This window comes from Cyprinus carpio, chromosome A21, assembly GCF_018340385.1.
Source record: "Cyprinus carpio isolate SPL01 chromosome A21, ASM1834038v1, whole genome shotgun sequence".
Lineage (NCBI taxonomy): Eukaryota > Metazoa > Chordata > Actinopteri > Cypriniformes > Cyprinidae > Cyprinus > Cyprinus carpio.
In genome coordinates this window covers 5,356,612-5,377,268 of record NC_056592.1, presented here as the reverse complement: position 1 = coordinate 5,377,268, position 20,657 = coordinate 5,356,612, and the positions used below count along the sequence as shown (strand labels likewise).

Genomic DNA, 20,657 nt, shown 5'->3' with positions numbered 1-20,657 from the left:
AACTTCTTTTCTATCAGCAAACTATCTTTTCCCCGATCTCTACATGTGTGTTTTAGCCAATGAAACTCGGAGAACATCTGAACCGCGTCCTGCTCAACATGTGTGACGATTCCTCGCTCGCCCGGCTGTCCGTACGCTCGGTTCTGGACGCCTGCGGCACTCACATCCGTAACTCCAACTGTGACCCTTCATTTTCATACGTCAGGAGGCTGGTGAGACTCGTTCTTGGCAGTCTCTCGCAGGTACGTCTATATATTTCTTTCAACGTTTTGTTAATGTTTCAACAATTTTCGGTTCATTTCAAGTTATGAATTTAAGAAGTAATGACTACTAAATAAAGAACCACTTTGATTCTTTCACTGAATGAGTGAGTTGTTAAAATGATTCAAACCTAAGTGTTTAAGAGTACAGAATATGTTATTGTTTTCTGTTGCAGCACAGTATTTTACTTAAAAGTTTTAAAGCGTATTTTATATATTATACTTTATTGAGTTTATTGCTTTACTCCATATCCAGTTCTCAATCCACACCTTTTTTTCCTGGTTGATCACAAAGCAGTAATGATTTAAAACAAACAATATGTGTGAACACACTGTTCCTATTACCTGAATTGCCAGCTCAGTCCAGCCCTATAAAACAGCTTTCAATTAAAAAGGTAGTTAACAGTCTTTCTCGTGTTTGATGTCACATCCTGTTCCTCACCTGCACATTCTCCAGTGGTTTAATTGCACAGCGATACAGAAAGAGAATATTGCTAGGACCAGACGTGTTTCTGGTCTTATTTTCTGCACTGTGTGCCTTTTTCCACTCTGGGGAGGTAACTGTGAAGTGGTCCAGTAGGGATGCCGTCTTCTAATTCCTGTTGATTACTCCAGTCTTCAGTGTCACATGACCCTTCAGAAATTATTTTAATAAGCTGATTTGCTGCTCAAGAAACATTTCTGATTATTATCAGTGTTGCAATCAGTTGTATGCTTAATATTTTTATGGAAATGGAAACTTTTTTTTATTATTCTTTGAATAGAAAGTTCAAAAGAACATTATTGAAACAAAAGAAGCATTTAAGTCATATCATCATAAGACATAAATATTATAAATGAATAAAAGTATAACAAAATAAAAACTTCCTGATCCTAAACTTTCGAGTGGCAGCGTGTGTTTACATGATAACCTATTTCACAAGAGAAAACAATTCAGTAGATTTTGCTTTCTTTTAATCTCGTTCTTTGATAAAAGAGAATGATTGATTTTTGTCTTTCTCATTTTTGTGCATGTGTTTGTTTAGCTGGACGGTCTGTTGTCTCAGAGTGAAAGGGAGTCACTTCCAGAGAGAAGCAAAGAGATTCGTGAACGGCTGCGAGGAAAAGGCCTTCCAGCAGGTAATGCACACCACTTATGTAAAAAAGGCATCTTTTGCTTGTTATATAGAAAAATCCCCGCGTTATTAAACATGCACGCATTTGCTTACTTCTGTCTTATGGAAGCAGATTAGTCTCAAATATAATTCACCACAAAGAACACGATTCACACATGCGTAGACAATTTCACATGCATGAAACCTAATTCACGTACACACAAAAAAAATTAACGTGCGTGAAAAAAAAATATATATTCACAAAAAGCAATTCACATGCGCAAAATAAAATTATATATTCATAAAATACATTTCACAAATGCAAAACACAATTCGTAGATATAAAACTGTGCACAAAAACCTTTGAATGTTTAAAATGTAAGAGTGTCTGAATGTACAAATCGTCATTTACTACGAATCCACTCGGATTTGTGTGTGTGTGTTTTTGAGACTTTCCTGGCAGAGCTCTCTTCCCACGTGGGTCTGTCGTATGATTGGTTGAATGGTAAGCTCGCATCTGATTGGCTAAAGAGTACGACAGACCCACGTGGGAAGAGAGCTCTGCCAGGAAAGTCTCAAAAACACACACACACAAATCCGAGTGGATTCGTAGTAAATGACGATTTGTACTGTACATTCAGTCACTCGTACAATTTAAACATTCTAAGGTTTTTGTGCACAGTTGTATATCTACGAATTGTGTTTTGCATTTGTGAAATGTAGGGCTTTTATGAATATATAATTTATTTTTGCGCATGTGAATTGCATCTGATTTTTTACGACAGACCCAATATATATTTTTTTTCACGCACGTGAATTTTTTTTGTGTGTACGTGAATTAGGTGTCATGCATGTGAAATTGTCTACGCATGTGTGAATCGTGTTTTTTGCGTGAATTATATTTGAGACTAATCTTCTTCCATACTGTCTTGCTTTCACCCACACACACATGCACAGCCAAACACACAGACGTGTCAATACACGCTCACACTCCTGATCTTCCAGTCGTCTTTTGCGTCAACCACACGTTTGGAGTTGCTGTTAATAAATGACGATATTTTGATTGTAATCACAGCTTATGCTTTCTTCGCTTTGTAATAATCTCTGACTGATTGTTTTAATTCTGTGAAGTGCTGCGCTTCGTGCTGACTCATCACTCAACATTTAGCAAATTAAGAGGAAGTGATTGAGAATGTAAACAGAGCAGGGCTTGGTTCTGAACTGACATGGCTTTGGCCCCTCAGGAGCTGGTGCTTATCAGAACTGAAGGATAAAAGATCCTTCCTGCCACAAGAGACAAGCCAGAACAGCACAAAAACTAAAAGTGCCGATCTGAAACTAAAGAGTGGTGCTAAGGTTTCCATATAATCTTAAGATTGCAGATAGAAAGTTTTGGGGAATTTTGTGATATTTATTTATTTTTAGATAAATAGTGGTTCTGGGGAAATTAGTTTTTCAATTCAGTTTAAGTTTATTTGCATACTGCTTGTTGCATACAACAAAGTGTGTATATGTGTGTGTGTGTGTATGTGTATGTGTGTGTGTTTGTTTGTGTGTGTGTGTGTGTGTGTGTGTGTGTGTGTGTGTGTGTATATATATATATATATATTCCGTGTGTGTTTGTGTGTTTTTTTATGTATGTATATATATTCCGGTTATCGGCTTTTAAATTTAAAGAATTATCGGTATCGACCTAAATGTTCATATCGGTGCATCCCTAATTTATAATAATTGATAAATGAGAAATGTTCCTTGAGCAGCAGATCAGCATATTACAATGATTTTTGAAGGATCATGTGACACTGAAGACTGAAGTAATGAAGCTGAAAATTCATATATTGATAAATAAGAAATGTTTCTTGAGCATCAAATCAGCATATTATATATATATATATATATATATATACACACACACACAAACATACAGAGTGTGTATTTTTGATAAAAAAAAAAAAGAAAAACCTATTTTTCATAAACATTTTAAAAATATTACCGACTTTTGAACGAAACAAGGGTAAAAAAAAATTGTGTAGAAACAGTTTTTACATTTTTTTTGTGATTGTTACAATTTATATTTGTCAATTTCATAGTTAATTACAAAGACAGCAAGTAACTGACTGACTTGTATATACCGTGTAGTATGCAGTTGGCAGTTGTTATAATTTTGAACATCGTTTTATTTTAGCTGTTCTAAGTCTTCACTAACATCTCTTGGTCTTCTCTTTCGCTCTCTTTCTGTTTTTCTCATCTCTCTTTCAGACTTCATATGCTTTATAGTTTAACGATGTGCCAAACAAAGAACTTTTTTTTTTCTCTTTTCTTGTCATCTTTCTCTCCCCTTCTTCTCTGTTCCTCTCCCAACTTTCCAACTCCCTCATTGCTTTCGCTCTCCATCGATCTTCTGTCTGCCTCTCACTTCTCGTCCTCTCTCTGTGCATAGACAAGAGTTTGAACCGAATCTAGACAAGCACATCACCACAAACCAAAACCAGAGTGTTTCATTTTGGAAAATATGACCAAGTCTTGCTAGTGGTTTCAGCGGTGCTGCAGCACAAACACGACCGGAGCGTTATGTAACTGAGGCATGGCATCGATCAGTAATGGATATTTCCCAGGGTTTTTTTTTTTTTTTTTTTTACTGTGTGTTCTGTAGGGTGTTTGGTTTTCATGCTGTCGTATCTGGACACGAATCGGGGTCATGATGTGAGAAAACAAGCCTGCCTAGATGGTGACTCACTTCACGCTGGTTTATTTTTGGCTTTACAGATGTCATGAAACCTCAGCAGTAAAGTAATAACTGTGGTCTCAGACTGTGTCATTGTTCTCATTTCTTAAATTGAATGTTTGTTGACGTTCTCAGGGTATACGGGTTCACACTAGCATTAGCTTCAGGAGAGTAGACCTGCAGCAATGCTAATCCTAAGAAAATCACATCTGCATCGTATCTATTTCAAGGTGGTCAAAATAAGAGTGTAAATGTTTGAATTTCATTGTGGTTGTCCTTATGTGGCTTCTGAGACTTTATACTAATGCTTCAGTAGCATTTGCAGCTCCTTTTTATGCAAGTAAAAGCACTACTGATGCAGTTAGCATTGTGCTATTACTAGCCACAATTGTTTAACAGGATTTTTCTACTTTATTTTTAGATAATGTTTAGCATGTTTGCAGCATACATGAGCGAATCACGTGCTTCAACAAAACAGATACTGCAAATAAACAACTATATGGTTCTTAATTAGCATAATTGTTTTTGCAACATGCTAGGGGATGATCTTCTTATCTTCTATCCATGTTGTTTAAAAAAAAAAGTGTCAAAAAGACAAATAATAAAAAAAGAGTAATAAATAAAAAGCTTCAGTATGAGTAAATTATTTTTCTTTATAATTAATTTTATTTATATTCAATTATTTATATTATTCTTGTATATATTATTTATATTATTTATTTTAAATGAAGATTCACCCTTTTCGCCTGTTTTCTAAATGCATATTATAGATCTTATTTTGAACAATTTCTATATTTATTTTATATTATTATTTGTATTTTGACCTCAGATTGTTTAATTTAAATGTCTAAACTGGATTTTCTGGTGAAAACGACTGACTTCTCTCTTGTGACGTATACAGGACTTCTCCATTTGTTTAGTCCACTTAAATCCCGCCCCTGAAATCTTCAGTTTTCAATGCAATTCCCACATTTCAACATCCAATCAACAACTGATGGAACAAAGTCCCCGTCTTACTTTTTTTCTTTTTTGTTAATCTGCTGCACTAGAAATATGTAAGAAAAATCTACTTAAGTTTCATTACAATTATAAGACCTTATAGACCAACGCGATTTTGAAGTAAATATGGCAAGACTCTTAATATTCAGACACTTTTATATTCTATTTAGTGACTGGTATCCTTCCAGAGTCATGGGTTTTGAAGCGTCTAGGTCAGTGTGTAATGACTTTAGCATGCCTCTCTTCATTAACCGCTTGAAATCACCCCAGATCTGTCTTTGCTCCTACGATATACTAAGCTTTTTATGGAACATGAGAGAAAAGGCCCCTTGTTGAGCCATTCAAAGCTCTAACAGTTCCCTAAGAGAGAAGCCTCTGGAACATCCATGTCTTCCTGATGGACAGGGCTGGAATTGGCATGGCTAACGAGCGTGTCGCTGGAAGCTCAGGGTGAAATCAGAGAGGCTTTAGAGGAGCTCGTAACCACTAGAAGGCCACAATGGTTCCTTCTGTTCTTTCAGCCAATTAGGACCCATTTTAATCTTGTATTGACAAATGTGATCCAATAAAAATGCTCAGCAAGGGCCCTACATTTCATTCATGTCCTTCAATAGATTCTTATTTGTCTTTGGAAGTTTATGTATGTTTAACCTTTACAAACAATTAGGTTGTAGTCCTAGGACATTGTAGATTATTATGGTCAAGAACCACCCGTTTTCAGACATGTAAAATGACCAATAGATGAAATAGTTGATAGCACAGTAATAAACGGCGGGTGAATCTTACGTAACGAGCCAAATAAAAATGTTCCAGTCATGCTTCGTAAAAAATATATTTTGCATAAACAAAATAAAGCCAAATGACATTATTAAGCACATTTTTCCTTCATTCGTCTTTAGCGTAATGTTAAGAACAATTTATATATATTTTAAATTACTTTATTTTAATTGTATTTGTTTAATATTTTTATACTACTTTTATGCTGATTTTAGGTGTAAAAATAAGTGTATAACATCATTACTGTTTAAAAAACATTATTAAAAGTAATGGAAATAGAAGTAAAATTCCTGAATAGCCAGTGGTAAAAAGAATTTTTAAGAAAAGGACTTAAAATATGCTTAAAAATATTGTAACAGTACAAAAAATAAAAATAAAAATAAAAATTCCCCCTACATTACTGTTTAAAAGTTTGGGGTCAGTGAGATACTCTTAATTAATAGCTCAATAAATATATACTATTTTTCCTGCAAGAATGCATTCAATTGATCGAAAGGGACAGTAAAGACATTTATTATATTACGAAAGATTTACATTTTCAAAACATTTTTCTGAATCCTGAAAAAAAAAATATGGATTCACAGAAATATTAAGCAGTGCAGCTGTTTTAAACATTATTAATTAGAAATGTTTCCTGATCACCACATTTCTGAAATATCATGCATCTTTATACTTCTGCAAGTTCTTGATATTTAACCCTTTTTTGTCTGTGTGTTTTTTTTTTTTCCTTCTTCACCCAATTAGGCCGTAGTGCTGCCCATCGTGTGCTGGAGCGTTATAGAGCCCGAACCCAGGAGCAGGCCAATCTGAACCGCGGACTCAGTCGCTCTATGGGCTCTCTTCCCATCCAAGACGAGGGGCTCAGTCAGTACCCCCCTTCAGAGTACCACGCTGGGTCTGACTCCCCTGCAGAACTGCACCAGCAGCAACAACAACAACAACTGCAACAGCGCGGCCGACCCATGGAGGTGAACCAGCGTTCACATCCCCATCAGAGAAACAAAAGCTGGGCCTCCTCAGCAGACCTGGCCTGCCTTGACCCAGATATACTCCGCTTAGGGACCCTGGAAGACGCCCTCAGGGGCAGCAGCGCCCTGAGCACACGCTCAGCTGGTCGACACAAGTCGTCTTCCAAGTCCATGGACTCTCGCTTCGTGGACATGGGGAGCCTAGATGTCGGGAAGGCCCATCACCATTCGAGTCAGTCGGTCGGCTCAGCGTTCAACAGCGCTTACGACCGCATCAGAGAGAAGCATAAGAAACTGCAAGCACTCAAACAGGCCATAGATGGTGAGTACTGATACTGAGTCTCCATGTTCTCTGAGGTGATGTTGTATTACATAGCCGGATTTTCTTACTATCACTGAAGTCTGCACGCTGTAGATTATTATGGCCATAAATCATCTGTTTTCAGACATGTAAAACAACTGATACCACAAGAATAAATAGAATCACAGGAAACCTGTCAAGAAAATGTTCCAGTCATGTTTTACAAAAATAGAAATATCAAGTCAATTTATAATATAATTCGAATTATGACATTATTGTTGTGACAGTTAAGCATATTTCCCTCCAATTGTCATTACTGTATTTTTAGGAAATACTTTTGAAATTATTAGGTTTTTTTTCACAGCATGGTAGTACTTTTGTACCACATGGCTCTTGACTTTATATGGCATAAAAATTGACTTTGTATGGCATGATTTTTTTTTGTTTTACATAAGGAGAATCGTAATTGAAAATAAATGGAATAGTAAAAGTGAAATTCTTAGACACATAATGGTAAAGAGAATTAGGGCATAAAATATGTCTGAAGATATAAAAAATATATATATTGCTTTTTTTCCCTTCTCTATATTTATTATATATATATATTTTTAAAGAAATTAACACTTTTATTGTGCAAAAATGCATTAACTTGTTCAAAAGTGACAGTTAAGATATCTATAATGTTAAAAAAGATTTCTATTTGAAATAAATTCTCTCTATTCATTCTCACACAATTCTGCTGGTTTAAGGAAATTATATATATATATATATATATAGAGAGAGAGAGAGAGAGAGAGAGAGATATACACACATTACTATTTACACAAAAATATTAAGCAGCACAATATTACAGAAATATTTCTTGAGCAGATAAATAAATATTTGAGAATGATTTCTGAAGGATTGTACATTTTAAGATATATTATAAAGTTTAAATTGTAGTGATATTTCACACTATTACTGTGTTTTTGATCAAATAAAGGCAGGCTTTGAGAGCATAAAATACATTTTACAAAAGCATTAAAAAAAAACCTAAAACGCGTATGCTTCATTTTCTATATGCAAAATATTTATTTATTTCTATATTTATTTTTCTTATGATCTTGAGGTTAAATATGACCCTGTCATTTCTTGTCAGGCTTTGTGAGAATCATTCCATTATGGAAAATAGAAATAATGTCTGTGGTTGTGTAAATTTGCAGAAATGTCCAGAATTAGTTGTTCCTCAAGCGAATTCTATCAACGAGACTTTGTTTGTTGTGAGTCGTGCGAAGCTAGTTGTCAGAATGGAACTGTTGATTTCAGCCTTTTTTGTGCAGCATGAGTCAGATCAGTGAATGGACTGTCTGATGGAGACCAGCTCTGATGTCATTGTAATTGGTGTAATCAAAAGGTTGCAGCGAAACATTTAACTCTTTTTAACTCTTCCTTGGGGGAAGTCATGGCCTAATGGTTAGAGAGTTTGACTCCTAACCCTAAGGTTGTGGGTTTGAGTCTCGGGCCGGCAATACCACGACTGAGGTGCCCTTGAGCAAGGCACCGAACCCCCAACTGCTCCCTGGCTGCCGCAGCATAAATGGCTGCCCACTGCTCCTGGTGTTTGTTCACGGTGTGTGTGTGTTCACTGCTGTGTGTGTGCACTTTGGATGGGTTAAATGCAGAGCACAAATTCTGAGTATGGGTCACCATACTTGGCTGTATGTCACTTCACTTTCACTTTTTTTCACTTAAATGTTTGTGTGTTTCAAATGAAGTTCTGGCTCTTCTTATCCTTTGAGCTCCTGTGTAATAAAAGTCCAGCATTTGGCGGCACGCAGAGCTGAGGTGTCTGTGTGTGGTGGGAGTGAACACAGGGTTATGAATGGGTTGTGCGTAGATTTTGTGCGTGCGGCGTGTTGCCAGTTCTTTATGACTCACACTGGCTGAGGGCTCCAGATTCCTGGAAATAATTAGAAAGATGTATAATTCTAGGCCTTCAAAGCTCACATACTTATGCATGCTTATTACTCTCTCTCTTTCAGTTGTTCCTTTTCTCTGGGTTTCTCTCGCCATTTTCCGCTAGCTTTTCATTCAAAACTTTCCACTGCTCCCCAGTGTTGTGAAAGCTCACTTAAAGTTGTTAAACATCAGTCAAGCTACCCTTTTGAAAAAGTTCATTGCAAGCTACTAATAAAAAGTAGCTGACTAGGCAACTTTGGGAATGACGTAAATGTGTTTTTTTTTTTTTAAATTAAATTAAATTAAATTTATTTTAATTTTGTAAGTCATTATAATTTTTTATTTTTAGTAATTACAGTATTCTTTTTAAATTTAAAAAAATTAGATTTTTATATTTTAAAAACTTATTCAAGAATCATCTAAATTGGTTTATTTACATTTTTTAATAAAAGACAATTAAAAATTGCTAATTTAGTAGTATAATTATTTTAATACTAAACACACACACACACTAAAAATCACACTAAAAATCACACACACACACACATTATATATATATATATATATATATATATTATATATATATATACATACATACATACATACATACATACATACAGAGTGTATTGCTATTTGCATTTAAATAAACTAAATTTAATTGAACTTTCCATTGCTTAACTGAGGACCATTAGGTCTGGATATTTTTTTTAATCTCATAGTTTGCTTGACTGTAAATCTGTGTTCAATATAATGTGACAAAAAATGTTTAATTTATGCTCCCGTATATTGTCTGTCTTCCTTCTTGTCTTATTGCCGCCTTGGAGTTGCCATAAGAGATGTTGAATTCTTCATATGTGCCACATTTGTGTTCACATCCTTCGTCTGGCCTCCATCTGGACATTTTCTCGATGGAGTGAAGCTTTGCTTCATAATATAAAACCTCAGGCTTTTCTATTCGACCTGGCCCTGAACTGAGCCCACAAGCTGTTTGGCTGCTATTTTTACAACGGTGGACATTCTCTTCCCAGTCCATACGGCTTTGCTCTGGCTCATGGGTCCATTAAGCTTTTCTGTCTGAGGCTGTCGTTTTTTTAAAGCGACAATATTCTACACTTATTTTTGTAGCATCTTTCCACTTAAAATGATAGCCAAGGATATTTTTTTTTACACCAGAAAATCTATTTAGGTTTTCACACGTGCTTTCCATCTGCTGTAAGACTCAGAATTAAATGACTTTTTTGCTACTGTACCTTTAAGACTTATGTAAATGACCTGGTTTGCTGACTGTTGGTTGGCTGTTATGCTTATTAATTACGCAATCATACTGTATGTGAAGGTAGTCATGGTTATGATGTAATAACAGTGACATTTTTAGGTTTTTGCAGCTTTGATTCAGTTATACTGAGCAGGAAAAATCCTGTTTTCAATTATGTGTTCTCTAAAGTGAAGTGTAAGATGAATCTGTCCCATCATATTGCTCTTGTGAGGAGACAACAAGATTGTGTGTATCGAGCCGCCTGTCCGTCCGCTTGTGTAAACATGAGCCAGGCTCATTTTCCTGACAGTAATGGGCCACATTACCCACAATCCTGAAGAGAAGGAATGTCCAGCCCCATTAGAGCAGAGTTCACAAAGCTTGATGGCAAAGAGCACATATTTTGATTGTTTTAGTGCCTTCATTTGCTGAATGAATGTAATGGAGCACAGATCATTTGTTGAGGCACATAAATGTGCTGTTTGGAGCCTGTTCTGTATGCTGTGTTCCTCATTTCTGTAGTTTTTCATCTTTATCTTTATCATTTCTGTAGTTTGCACCAGCTTTAATTTCACTCTCAAATTTGTAACCAGGCCTTGTGAATTTGAACAAGTTTCTCATTGAATTATGGTTATTTGTTTGTTTGCTAACTTTTGTTAGTTTTTGTTTCTCTCAATTCTGAATCCGAACAAGATTCTCATTTAATCATCAATGAGAATGATTTTATATTTGTTTCTTTGTTTTTTGTTTAGTTTTTGTTTCTCTCAAATATAAATTCAAATAAGATCCTCATTCACACTTCAAACATCATCTGATCCCAAAATTTTTTTTATATAGTTTTGCTTCCTTTTTTAAAAAATTTTTATTTTATTTTTGTTTCTCTCAATTATGAAAATGAAATTTTTTTTTTTCATAGAATCATAGTCCAAATATCCATTTTATTTTATTTTATTTTATTTTATTTTATTTTATTTTATTTTATTTTATCTTATCTTTGGCACATAGCAAAAAAGTTAATTATGTAATATTTTTCTTTTTTTAATTTTAAGTTAAATATTACTGACATGTTTTTGGTAAAATCATGGTGCAAATTTCAATATTTTATTTATTTTATTTTCACAATTTTTGGCACGTAGCAAAAATCTCTATTTAATATTGTTCTTTTTTTAATTTAAAGTTAAATATTAATTAGATTCACTTATCTATACAATAATGAATTCCATGGATATTATTATTATTATTATTATTATTATTATTATTATTATTATTATTATTATTGCTTGAATTGTGCATATTTGTGATTTTATTTGATTCAGATGTGCACTTCTATATCGACTCCTCTGCTCTTTGGGATCTCATTCAGGGAACTCTGCTCTAAACACATATATATTTTAAAATCAAGGTGCATCGGCCGTTTTGGAGTTTGCTGACCCTACAGACAGTAATTGAAGACATGCGCCTTTCACTTGAGAAACCGTCCATTACTTGCGGTCAGGTCTCGTGTGTTAGGTCTGCTCTGTTGTGTTTTATAGGGGACATTTGTGAGCAGAATTACTCAGGAGCTTTTGATCAGGATTCTTGAGCAGGGTCCGATTGTCACTGCATATCCTGATAATAAGAGAGAGTGATGAGAGCGGAAAGAGATTATTTCATGTTAAAGCTCAGTCCATCTGTGTGGATTACACTTTATGGGAGATCTCTCACCCTGCAGGTCAAAGGTCATTTGGATTTAAAAGCTTTTCAAAGACTTCCCCCACGCTCAACTAGAGCTTCAGGAAACTCTGAGATGTGGAGACACTTCCCAGATCACATGTAAAACTCCACCACTTCTTCATTCCACAGGTCTTCCTGGTATGGAGCATTTCTTCTGGGTTAAGACATCTGCTTTGTGACCTGTCATGATCTTATCTACTTGTAGTTTCGCAGAGAGGATCTGATCAGATTTTATCTATCCAACACCATGCATATCTAAAGCTCTCTGAGGAGTTGAACTTTCTCCTGAGATCAGATTTAGAGAGTTCTACTTGCCTACAGTTTACCAGTTTGTGTGTCATTTTGGACATATCTGTTGAGAGAGACTCTTTTAATTATACATCAAGAGTCATAAGACACAGTTAATGTGAGAGACACTTAATATGGCTTAAACTTTAAACTGTGAAGTTTATGTAAGATGACAGTCTTTCAATTTGAACATTCTATAAATAATCGATTCATTCAAATAATAGAGCAATAGATATGCTGTTCAAAATTTAAGGGGTAGTTTACCCAAAAATGTTGTCATCATTTACTTTCCCTCATGAGTTTCTTTTCTTCTGTTGAACACAAAAGAAGATATTTTGAAGAATGTTGGTAACCAAACAGTTGCTGGTAGCCATTGACTTCTATAGTATATAAAGAATGCTATATAAAATCAATGGGTACCAGCAACTTTTTGGTTTCCAGCATTCTTCAAAATATGTTGTGCAGAAGAAATAAACTCATACACTTGAGGGCATGATGGCAAAATTTTCATTTATGGGTGAACTAAAAATATTTTGACAATTTCTGGTCAAACCTAAAGAAACTTAATTTATTAAAGTAAAATGACCTTTTATGTTAAACGTATTTGCAAAATAACCAGTTAATTAATTCTAAGAAAAGTTGTAGCATCATTTTTTTTGCAGATGTCACTTAGTTTAAAATTTTGTTATTTAATGCAATGAAATTCGTATATTTTTAAATCTCTTTCTTTCTTAAGATGTCATAGTGTGTAAATATAATATTTATTTTTTGTTTACAATTTGTTTATAACATTCTACGCTTGTCATCCTCTATATACTGTACCTTGTTTGTATGATTTATTATATGCATGTTCTTGTGAAACCATGTATCTGGAAGGGGAAAAAAATTTTTTGTTGTAGATTTAAAGAGCAACTCAGAGTAAGTTTTTGCTACAAAACCACACGGCCTGAGACTGTTGCATGTGTTTATATTTGATCTTGAAAAACAAAGTAGAAACACAAGAACTCTGACTTGACGGAATGAAAGCTTTTTCCAAAAAACTCTGACCTTCCTCTTAAAATCAGCACAAAACAAAGCGACTCTAATGAAAACCACCTCACTCCTGAAACCCTTCTGTGCTTTCTGTCCTCATCAGGCTGTAATTACCCCATTCATTTTCTCTTCCTTAGTTTTTGTGTATTTTTAAGTTGAAATCCATTTGCATGTAAGGCTTTTGGTGGTATATGAGTCCAGACTGCCCTGTGCCTCGAGAACATCAACATCAGCGGAGATTGGTGAGGAAAAAAAAAAATACTGGAAATAGGCAAGGAACATGAGGAAGTGATGAAGAGAAAGCTGGATTGGGAAAAGGAGTGTAGGGAAAAGAGAAGACAACAGAATAAGCCTAAATGTGGGTGTTTTTTCCTGCCTGAAAAGTGATTTGGCAGAAGATGCTGTGGTGGCGTGATGTTTGTGACCTGTCCACCTGCACATAGCGATCCTCTGAGCTTCTGGTGGACTTACAGGATCTGAGGTCATCACAGATCCAGCATCCACTGGGAGACCATCTGTTCTGCCTTAATTTACAGATGTTTTGTGAATGTGCATGGCTCTTGTCCATTTATTAGATATTTAAATTTTGTGAATGTGTTATTTTATATTTTTATTTTTAATTTTATTTTATTTTATTTTATTTATTTTTTTATTTTATTTATTTTATTTTATTTGATTTTAACCAATTTGTATTTTAGTTTATTATTTATTTTATTTTATTTATTATTTTATTTTATTTTTATTTTATTTTATTTTTATTTTATTTTATTTATTTTATGGTTATTTTAATTTTAAAATTTGTTTTTTTTTTTGTTTGTGAGTTTTTATTTTATTTTTTTATTTTCATGATTTTATTTTATTTTATTTTATTTATTTATTTTATTTTATTTTAAACAATAGGCCATTCATGAAACTTGAGCAGAACAAATTTTCATGTAAGTTGTTTTAAATACCATTCTTGCGTTGTCACATTTGAATGAATCATTTTACTAAATAAATAAATGAGGCATTCCAGATAAAAAGACCCATAAATATGGTCCATTAATGAGACAGGAGCATGTAAAACTGCATAGAGCTCTGTGTCGTGTCATCAAAAAAAAATTGATCACATTGATTTGGCAGATCTCGTTCATCATTATTGTTCAGCTTGTGGTTTAGGTATTTTCTCTAGAATGATGACTCACATCTGCAAAGTGGCATGAAATATGGCAGAAAATTGATTTGTATGACATGACGTGATGAGTGCAGCCTGTGGCAGAACTCGCTGTCCTGCTCTCTAATGCACTCCTCCTTTTTTTTCTGTCCATTTCACAGATTTTCGCTCTACAAAAAGAGTTGTAAAATAAATCATGAGCTGAGAGAAAGCGCACACTCGAGGGAGTTCAGAGGCTTTTAGCAGACGTGCTGTCATACCTCCAGTGCCGTGGATGTTGTTATGGGCTGCTCTGATGATACGCTGGGTGTTTGTGTGCGAGTGACTCACTTCACAACCCGCCAAACTCCCACCAGCCTCTGATAACTGCACTGTGTGGGCAGCGTTTTCCATTGTAGTCTAAGTAGAATGTGTATGCGTGTCTGTTTTGGGGTTTTGTTTAGTGTGTGTCTTGGTTTGTGTTAGTACAGTGGTTTTTAACACCCCTCCCAAGGGGTGCCAGGTCCTTGGGTTTTTGTACACAAGCATTGCAGAGTGTATCTGACAAAATAATGTGGCCAAGTTTTATTATATCAAAAAAGGAAGTAATTATTTTCAATTGATTTTTAAGTAAATCATTTTAAAATAATTTTTAGCATTTTATAGCAGTTTTTTTCTTTTTGCAATGTGATGCACTAATTATAAGTATGCATAATAGTACTATATGTTGTACTGTTAAAAATGATTTTACAAAAATTACTATATAACAATATAATATAGAGAATAATGGAAATTACTAATAATATTTCCCCTATAAATAAATATTAACAAAATAAGTAAATACATAATAAAAATATATAGTAACAAAATAAATGTATGTATTTATTTTATTGTTATTTATATTAATATATATATATATATATATATATATATATATAAATATTTATTTATATTAATATATATATATATATATATATATATATATATAAATATAACATAATTATTAGTTTTTATTTTCTTTTTGTTATTTTTGGAATGAATGGCAAATCTGGACATTGTGACTTGTTGATTTGTTTTTTTCTTATTTTTAATCTTGTGGATCATTACCTCTCATTGTACAAAAAAATTCTCTTTTACAATCTAATGATAATTGCCCACTTTTGGGAATACTGGAAATTACTAATAATTCCTAATAATATATATATATATATATATATATATATATATAAATATATATATATATATATATATATATCTCACAGGACAAAACAATGCACCTTAGGCCTCACAAGCAAACAGTGATGGTCCAGGTCAGGAATGTTGTTTTTTTTTTGTCTATATTTCCTCCATGAGCGTGTGGTTTCATTTAAGTCAATGGGACTGGTTGGTTCACTGAATTTATTTAACTGTTTATGCATCTTTCAACATTTCAAGACTGTTTCAGAGAAAGACAAGTGGTTGCATTTGCACCAGTGTCTTTACATAATTGTCATTGTTTAGAAGTTTCACTCAAGGTTGAACTCATAGTTTACTGAGGAGAGCAGTCAGTCCAGCATGAGACGAAAGCTTCATTGTTCTTGTGTATCTTGACATCTGACTTTCCGAAACTCCTGGCTTGAGAAATCCTTCAGGAATTCTGTTAATGCTAAATATGTAGCATTGAGTAATTTTAAGTGCATGGACTTGATTTTCTGGTTCTGACAGACTTGTCAAATAGTGCACAGAGGTGACGCACCACACACTGGGATGCTGTCAAGCTTCAGTCATAATTTAGGTAGTGTATGCATGTACATGCATTACATCACTAAGTAAAGCTGAGTCAGTGATTCAGATTTTCCTACCTGAACTTGGTATGGAAATGCAAACTTGGAAATAATTTGACTGAGAATAAACAGACAGGCACTATAGTATTTCTCAAGGGGAAGATGTTAGACCAACCGGACACAAATCATTGAACAAAATAATTTAAGAAACCATTTAAAAGTAATGGCAATGAAATCTGCTATTAATTTCAGAAATGAAAAGTCAAATTTATATTTTATATACACACACACTTTTTAATTATATATATATATATAATATATATATATATATATATATATATATATATATATATATATATGTATATGTGTATATACACACACACTTAATTAATATTGACTATTTACTTTGTTTATTATTATATAATTATATCTATATCTAGTTTATATATATATACACACACACACACACACACACACACTTAATTTAATATTGAATATTTTTATATACTTTATTTTTTACTGTAGTTTAATTGAATTTTATTTCAATTAAAATGAATGAATTGGAGTGTGTAAAATATACACTTTCTAGTAATATTTTTCAAATGTATGCATGTATATGTGTATATATAATTTGCTAATTTTAGATTTGCATTAATACACTTTCTAGTAATATTTTTCAAATGTATGCATGTATATGTGTATATATAATTTGCTAATTTTACCCGTGAGATATCCGTTCATATTCGGAACACATATATAAGATATTTTAGATATAGTCGAGAGCTTTCTGTCCCTCCATTGAAATTCAGTATTGGAATATACTGTCCAAATCCATAAAAGTAATTTAAAAATTATCTAACAATAGTACCATGTGTTTGGACATCTTATTTTCGTTAGAATTTTTTGAAGCATCCTCAATACATTTTGTGTCCAAAAATATCAAAAAACTACGACAGTTTAGTCAGCATTGACTTCTCTCGGGTCTGTTATGAGCGCGTTTTATCACTGCAGTTTAGTGATATCCGGTTCGCGAACGAATCAATCGATGTAAACCGGATCTTCTGAACCAGTTCACCAAATCGAACTGAAGCGTTTGAAACGGTTCGTGTCAACAATAAGCATTAATCCACAAATGACACTTAAGCTGTTAACTTTTTTAAACATGGCTGGCACTCCCTACTGAGTTCAAATAAACCAATATCCGGAGATATTCTTTACTCAAAAAGTACACTGACATGAACTGCTGTGAAGAGAGATTTGAAGATGAACACGAGCCGAGCCAGATAACGAATGGAATTGACTCGTTCTCGAATTTCAAGAAACCGGTTGCATCGGTTTTGTGGATCATCCGGTAGTGATGGGAAGTTCTGCATTTTTGGGGAAGATGCCCCATCAGCGACTACAGCTCACACACACACACAAGCCACCACATACATATATAATACATACATATTTATATATATATATATATAAAATTCAGTTTTGGAATAAAAAAATATATATAATTAAGTTATATGAAAATTTTTTATTTTTATTAGTATTTGTTGGGTTCCTCAGTTGTGTCACTTATTAATCCACAGTTTAGTTAACATTTATTGAATCAGCCTGAAGTGGTTTTATCAGGTTTGAGGTCTTGGGTCTTCAATTGCAAAGTTTCTTGTTTGAAAACTGAGCGCTCCGACAGCCTTCAGGGGAAATAAAATAACATCAGCAAATCACACTTGAGTTTATCAAAATAACCTGGATGGCTAAAATACAACGTGAGAGCAGCACTGTCTCTGATATTCTCAACAACAAAAAAAAAAATTATTAACATGTTAACTCAAGTATTTGAATGTGCTGTGCTGAATTCTTACAAAGTGGAATTTAAAAGAATTTTAATTTTATGAATGTTGTTTTGTTTTGTGTGAATCTTTAAAGTATTTTAATTTTATCAGAAGATACCACAGCGACTACAGCTCCTCCAGCGAAAGCCCCTCAGTGACATCATCAGACCCCGACTACAGACAAGGTTGTTCTAATGACCTCAGCGGTCTCTGTGTTTTGATATTTTTTTAACACAACAGGTGCATAAAGTATTTCTAGGTCCAGTGAATACATCCTTTCTATAAAAAATTAAAAAGATCCTACCGCTCATATACATTTGGAAAGTTTTCAGTTTTGTAGATCTGCACACACCAGCCACTAGTCGGTGAACTATAATTACACAGAAAATAGAAAGGCCACACAATTAGTTTAATTTGACATTTTATGATTTAAGTATCTAACAGGTCTTCATCATCTCACGAACCACAGTTTGGGAAACCTTGGTGTAATTTCATGTTTAATGCACTATTTCATGTTAATAACAAAGAATGGAAAATATTCTTACAAGTTAGGTCAAAAGTAATCTAAAAGTAATCAAAACACAGTGAGAATACATTACCTAATGTGTGTGATCCAACAGATTATGTTACTAACTACAATTTATTTTCTATTATATAATTTGTAATCAGTAATAGACTACAGTTTGTTAGTATTCTACCTGGCACTATCTGGGTCATATTTTATTAAAGTCAAAATGATCTCTGAAACATATTTAGCTAAATTCTGCTGGTTTAAGGAATTTTTTTCACAGATTCAATTTGAAACAGAGTCACAGTTTTTGTCTAAAGCAAATTTTAAATAGGTTTTTGAATTGCCCTTTTATACAATTTCAACTTGTTAATTTAAAAATATTAAAAAAACTATATATATATATATATATATGTGTGTGTGTGTGTGTGTGTGATTGTGTGTGTAAAAGTGTATTTATATAATATATATATATTTATATATATATATATGTATATATATATATATATATATATATATATATATATATATATGTTGTGTGTGTGTATGTATGTATGTATATGATTATATATATATATATATATTTTTTTTTTATGCAGTTAATCTGAGACATAAAACTGTGAATTTGTGTTTGTGGTTGCTGTGTTTGATTGTCATAATACCATGACCATTTCAACACTTTAGATGAATGTGGGTGGATGTCATTTGAATTCACTCATTGATGACCATCCGGTACATGTAGGGGACATAAACAATGTTTTATTTGCATATTACTGTATTGAACATACCTTTATTTCACAACTTTCTTCTGTACTCAAACAGCTAAGAAGCCGGAAGATTTGAGGCGTTACAGCTCTCAGGCTGGTCTGGTAGAGCATGATGCGGTTTCGCTCGGCAGTGCACAGAGACACAGGTATTCTCTCTTTTTCTCTGTTTCCTGCTTTGTGTTGTTCAGCCATGCATGTCCTGTCTGTACTAACCCCTTTTTGAGGTCTTTTGTGGTTGTGGACCCCAGTCCAAGTTAATGATAATCTAAACCCTTCTTGAGTTCCAGTGGCGGCTGGTGGTAAAATGTTCTAGGTAGGGCGCCACATCTAACAATTTTAGCATACATCCCGGTATGAATTGTCCCAGTATAAAAAAGAAAAAGTATTAAGACTTGAAACATTTTAAATAAAGATATTTGTTTTACTAAGTAAATTTTATTTTTCAAGATATATTAACTTTTTTTTTTTTCATAATTCAGAATGTATGTATACAGTGCAACAGCAAAAACTGACCACACAGAGATGCCAACAGACCACTATATAGATATATACGGATCCATTCAGAATTATTAAACAGCAAAAAATTCTGAATTTGTCAAATATGGTGATCTGAAAGCTGCTTGACATCAACAGTGAACAGTTTCTCTGTCAGAGTGATTGTTCATGCCTATATGTATAGAAGTACCCCTGACCAGTGCAAACTCCTATGAAAACACGCTTCTTCAGTGATTGTCCATTATAAAACACTTGCCAGACATGTGCACATACTGAAATGTGCTCATGCAAAATTCTATCAGAGAAAATCCCTAATGAAGACAGTGCCCCTGCTGAGTTCATTTTCTTTCATCCTGTTCATGTTTAGTTCTGGTTACAAGAACCACAGCTTTCTCTCTCTCTCTCTCTCTCTCTCTCTGTGTGTGTGTGTGTGGCTTTACTTTTACTTTGGGGACATAATTGTCCCTAGAAATGATACGTACAACACAAAACCTCTCTATGGGGACATCCTCAAAGGTAAACGTGATGTAAATACTTTTTTTCCTGCTTTTAAGAGTAAGGTTTGGGTTAGTACAGTATATTCCCTTACTTTGGGTAAGTATATTGGGTTGTATTCAAGCCAAAAAATCTTAACAAATATTGTGACATTTTAAGTTGTTCTCACAATTTTAAAGGCTCATAAATTAGCCAAATAATGCTTCACGTGTCAATTAAATGTCAACAGGTTTCTGTATGCAATAGTATGCAATAAATATTAGCATCTTAATATGAAAATCATTGTGCCTACAGGCTGTCCTAGCTAATATAACTTTTAAG

General features: G+C 33.6%; 1 protein-coding gene across 1 annotated transcript in view; it reads left to right on the top strand.

Moving 5' to 3' along the window:
- The window catches only part of LOC109051771 (tyrosine-protein phosphatase non-receptor type 13-like), a 69,236-nt gene that overhangs the window by 17,815 nt on the left and 30,764 nt on the right, over positions 1-20,657 (top strand). The window contains exons 5-10 of the mRNA XM_042778685.1: positions 57-242; positions 1,286-1,379; positions 6,600-7,145; positions 11,103-11,115; positions 18,180-18,256; positions 19,402-19,492. Of these exons, the coding sequence (XP_042634619.1) occupies positions 57-242; positions 1,286-1,379; positions 6,600-7,145; positions 11,103-11,115; positions 18,180-18,256; positions 19,402-19,492 (1,007 nt within the window). The remainder of the gene's footprint in view (positions 1-56; positions 243-1,285; positions 1,380-6,599; positions 7,146-11,102; positions 11,116-18,179; positions 18,257-19,401; positions 19,493-20,657) is intronic.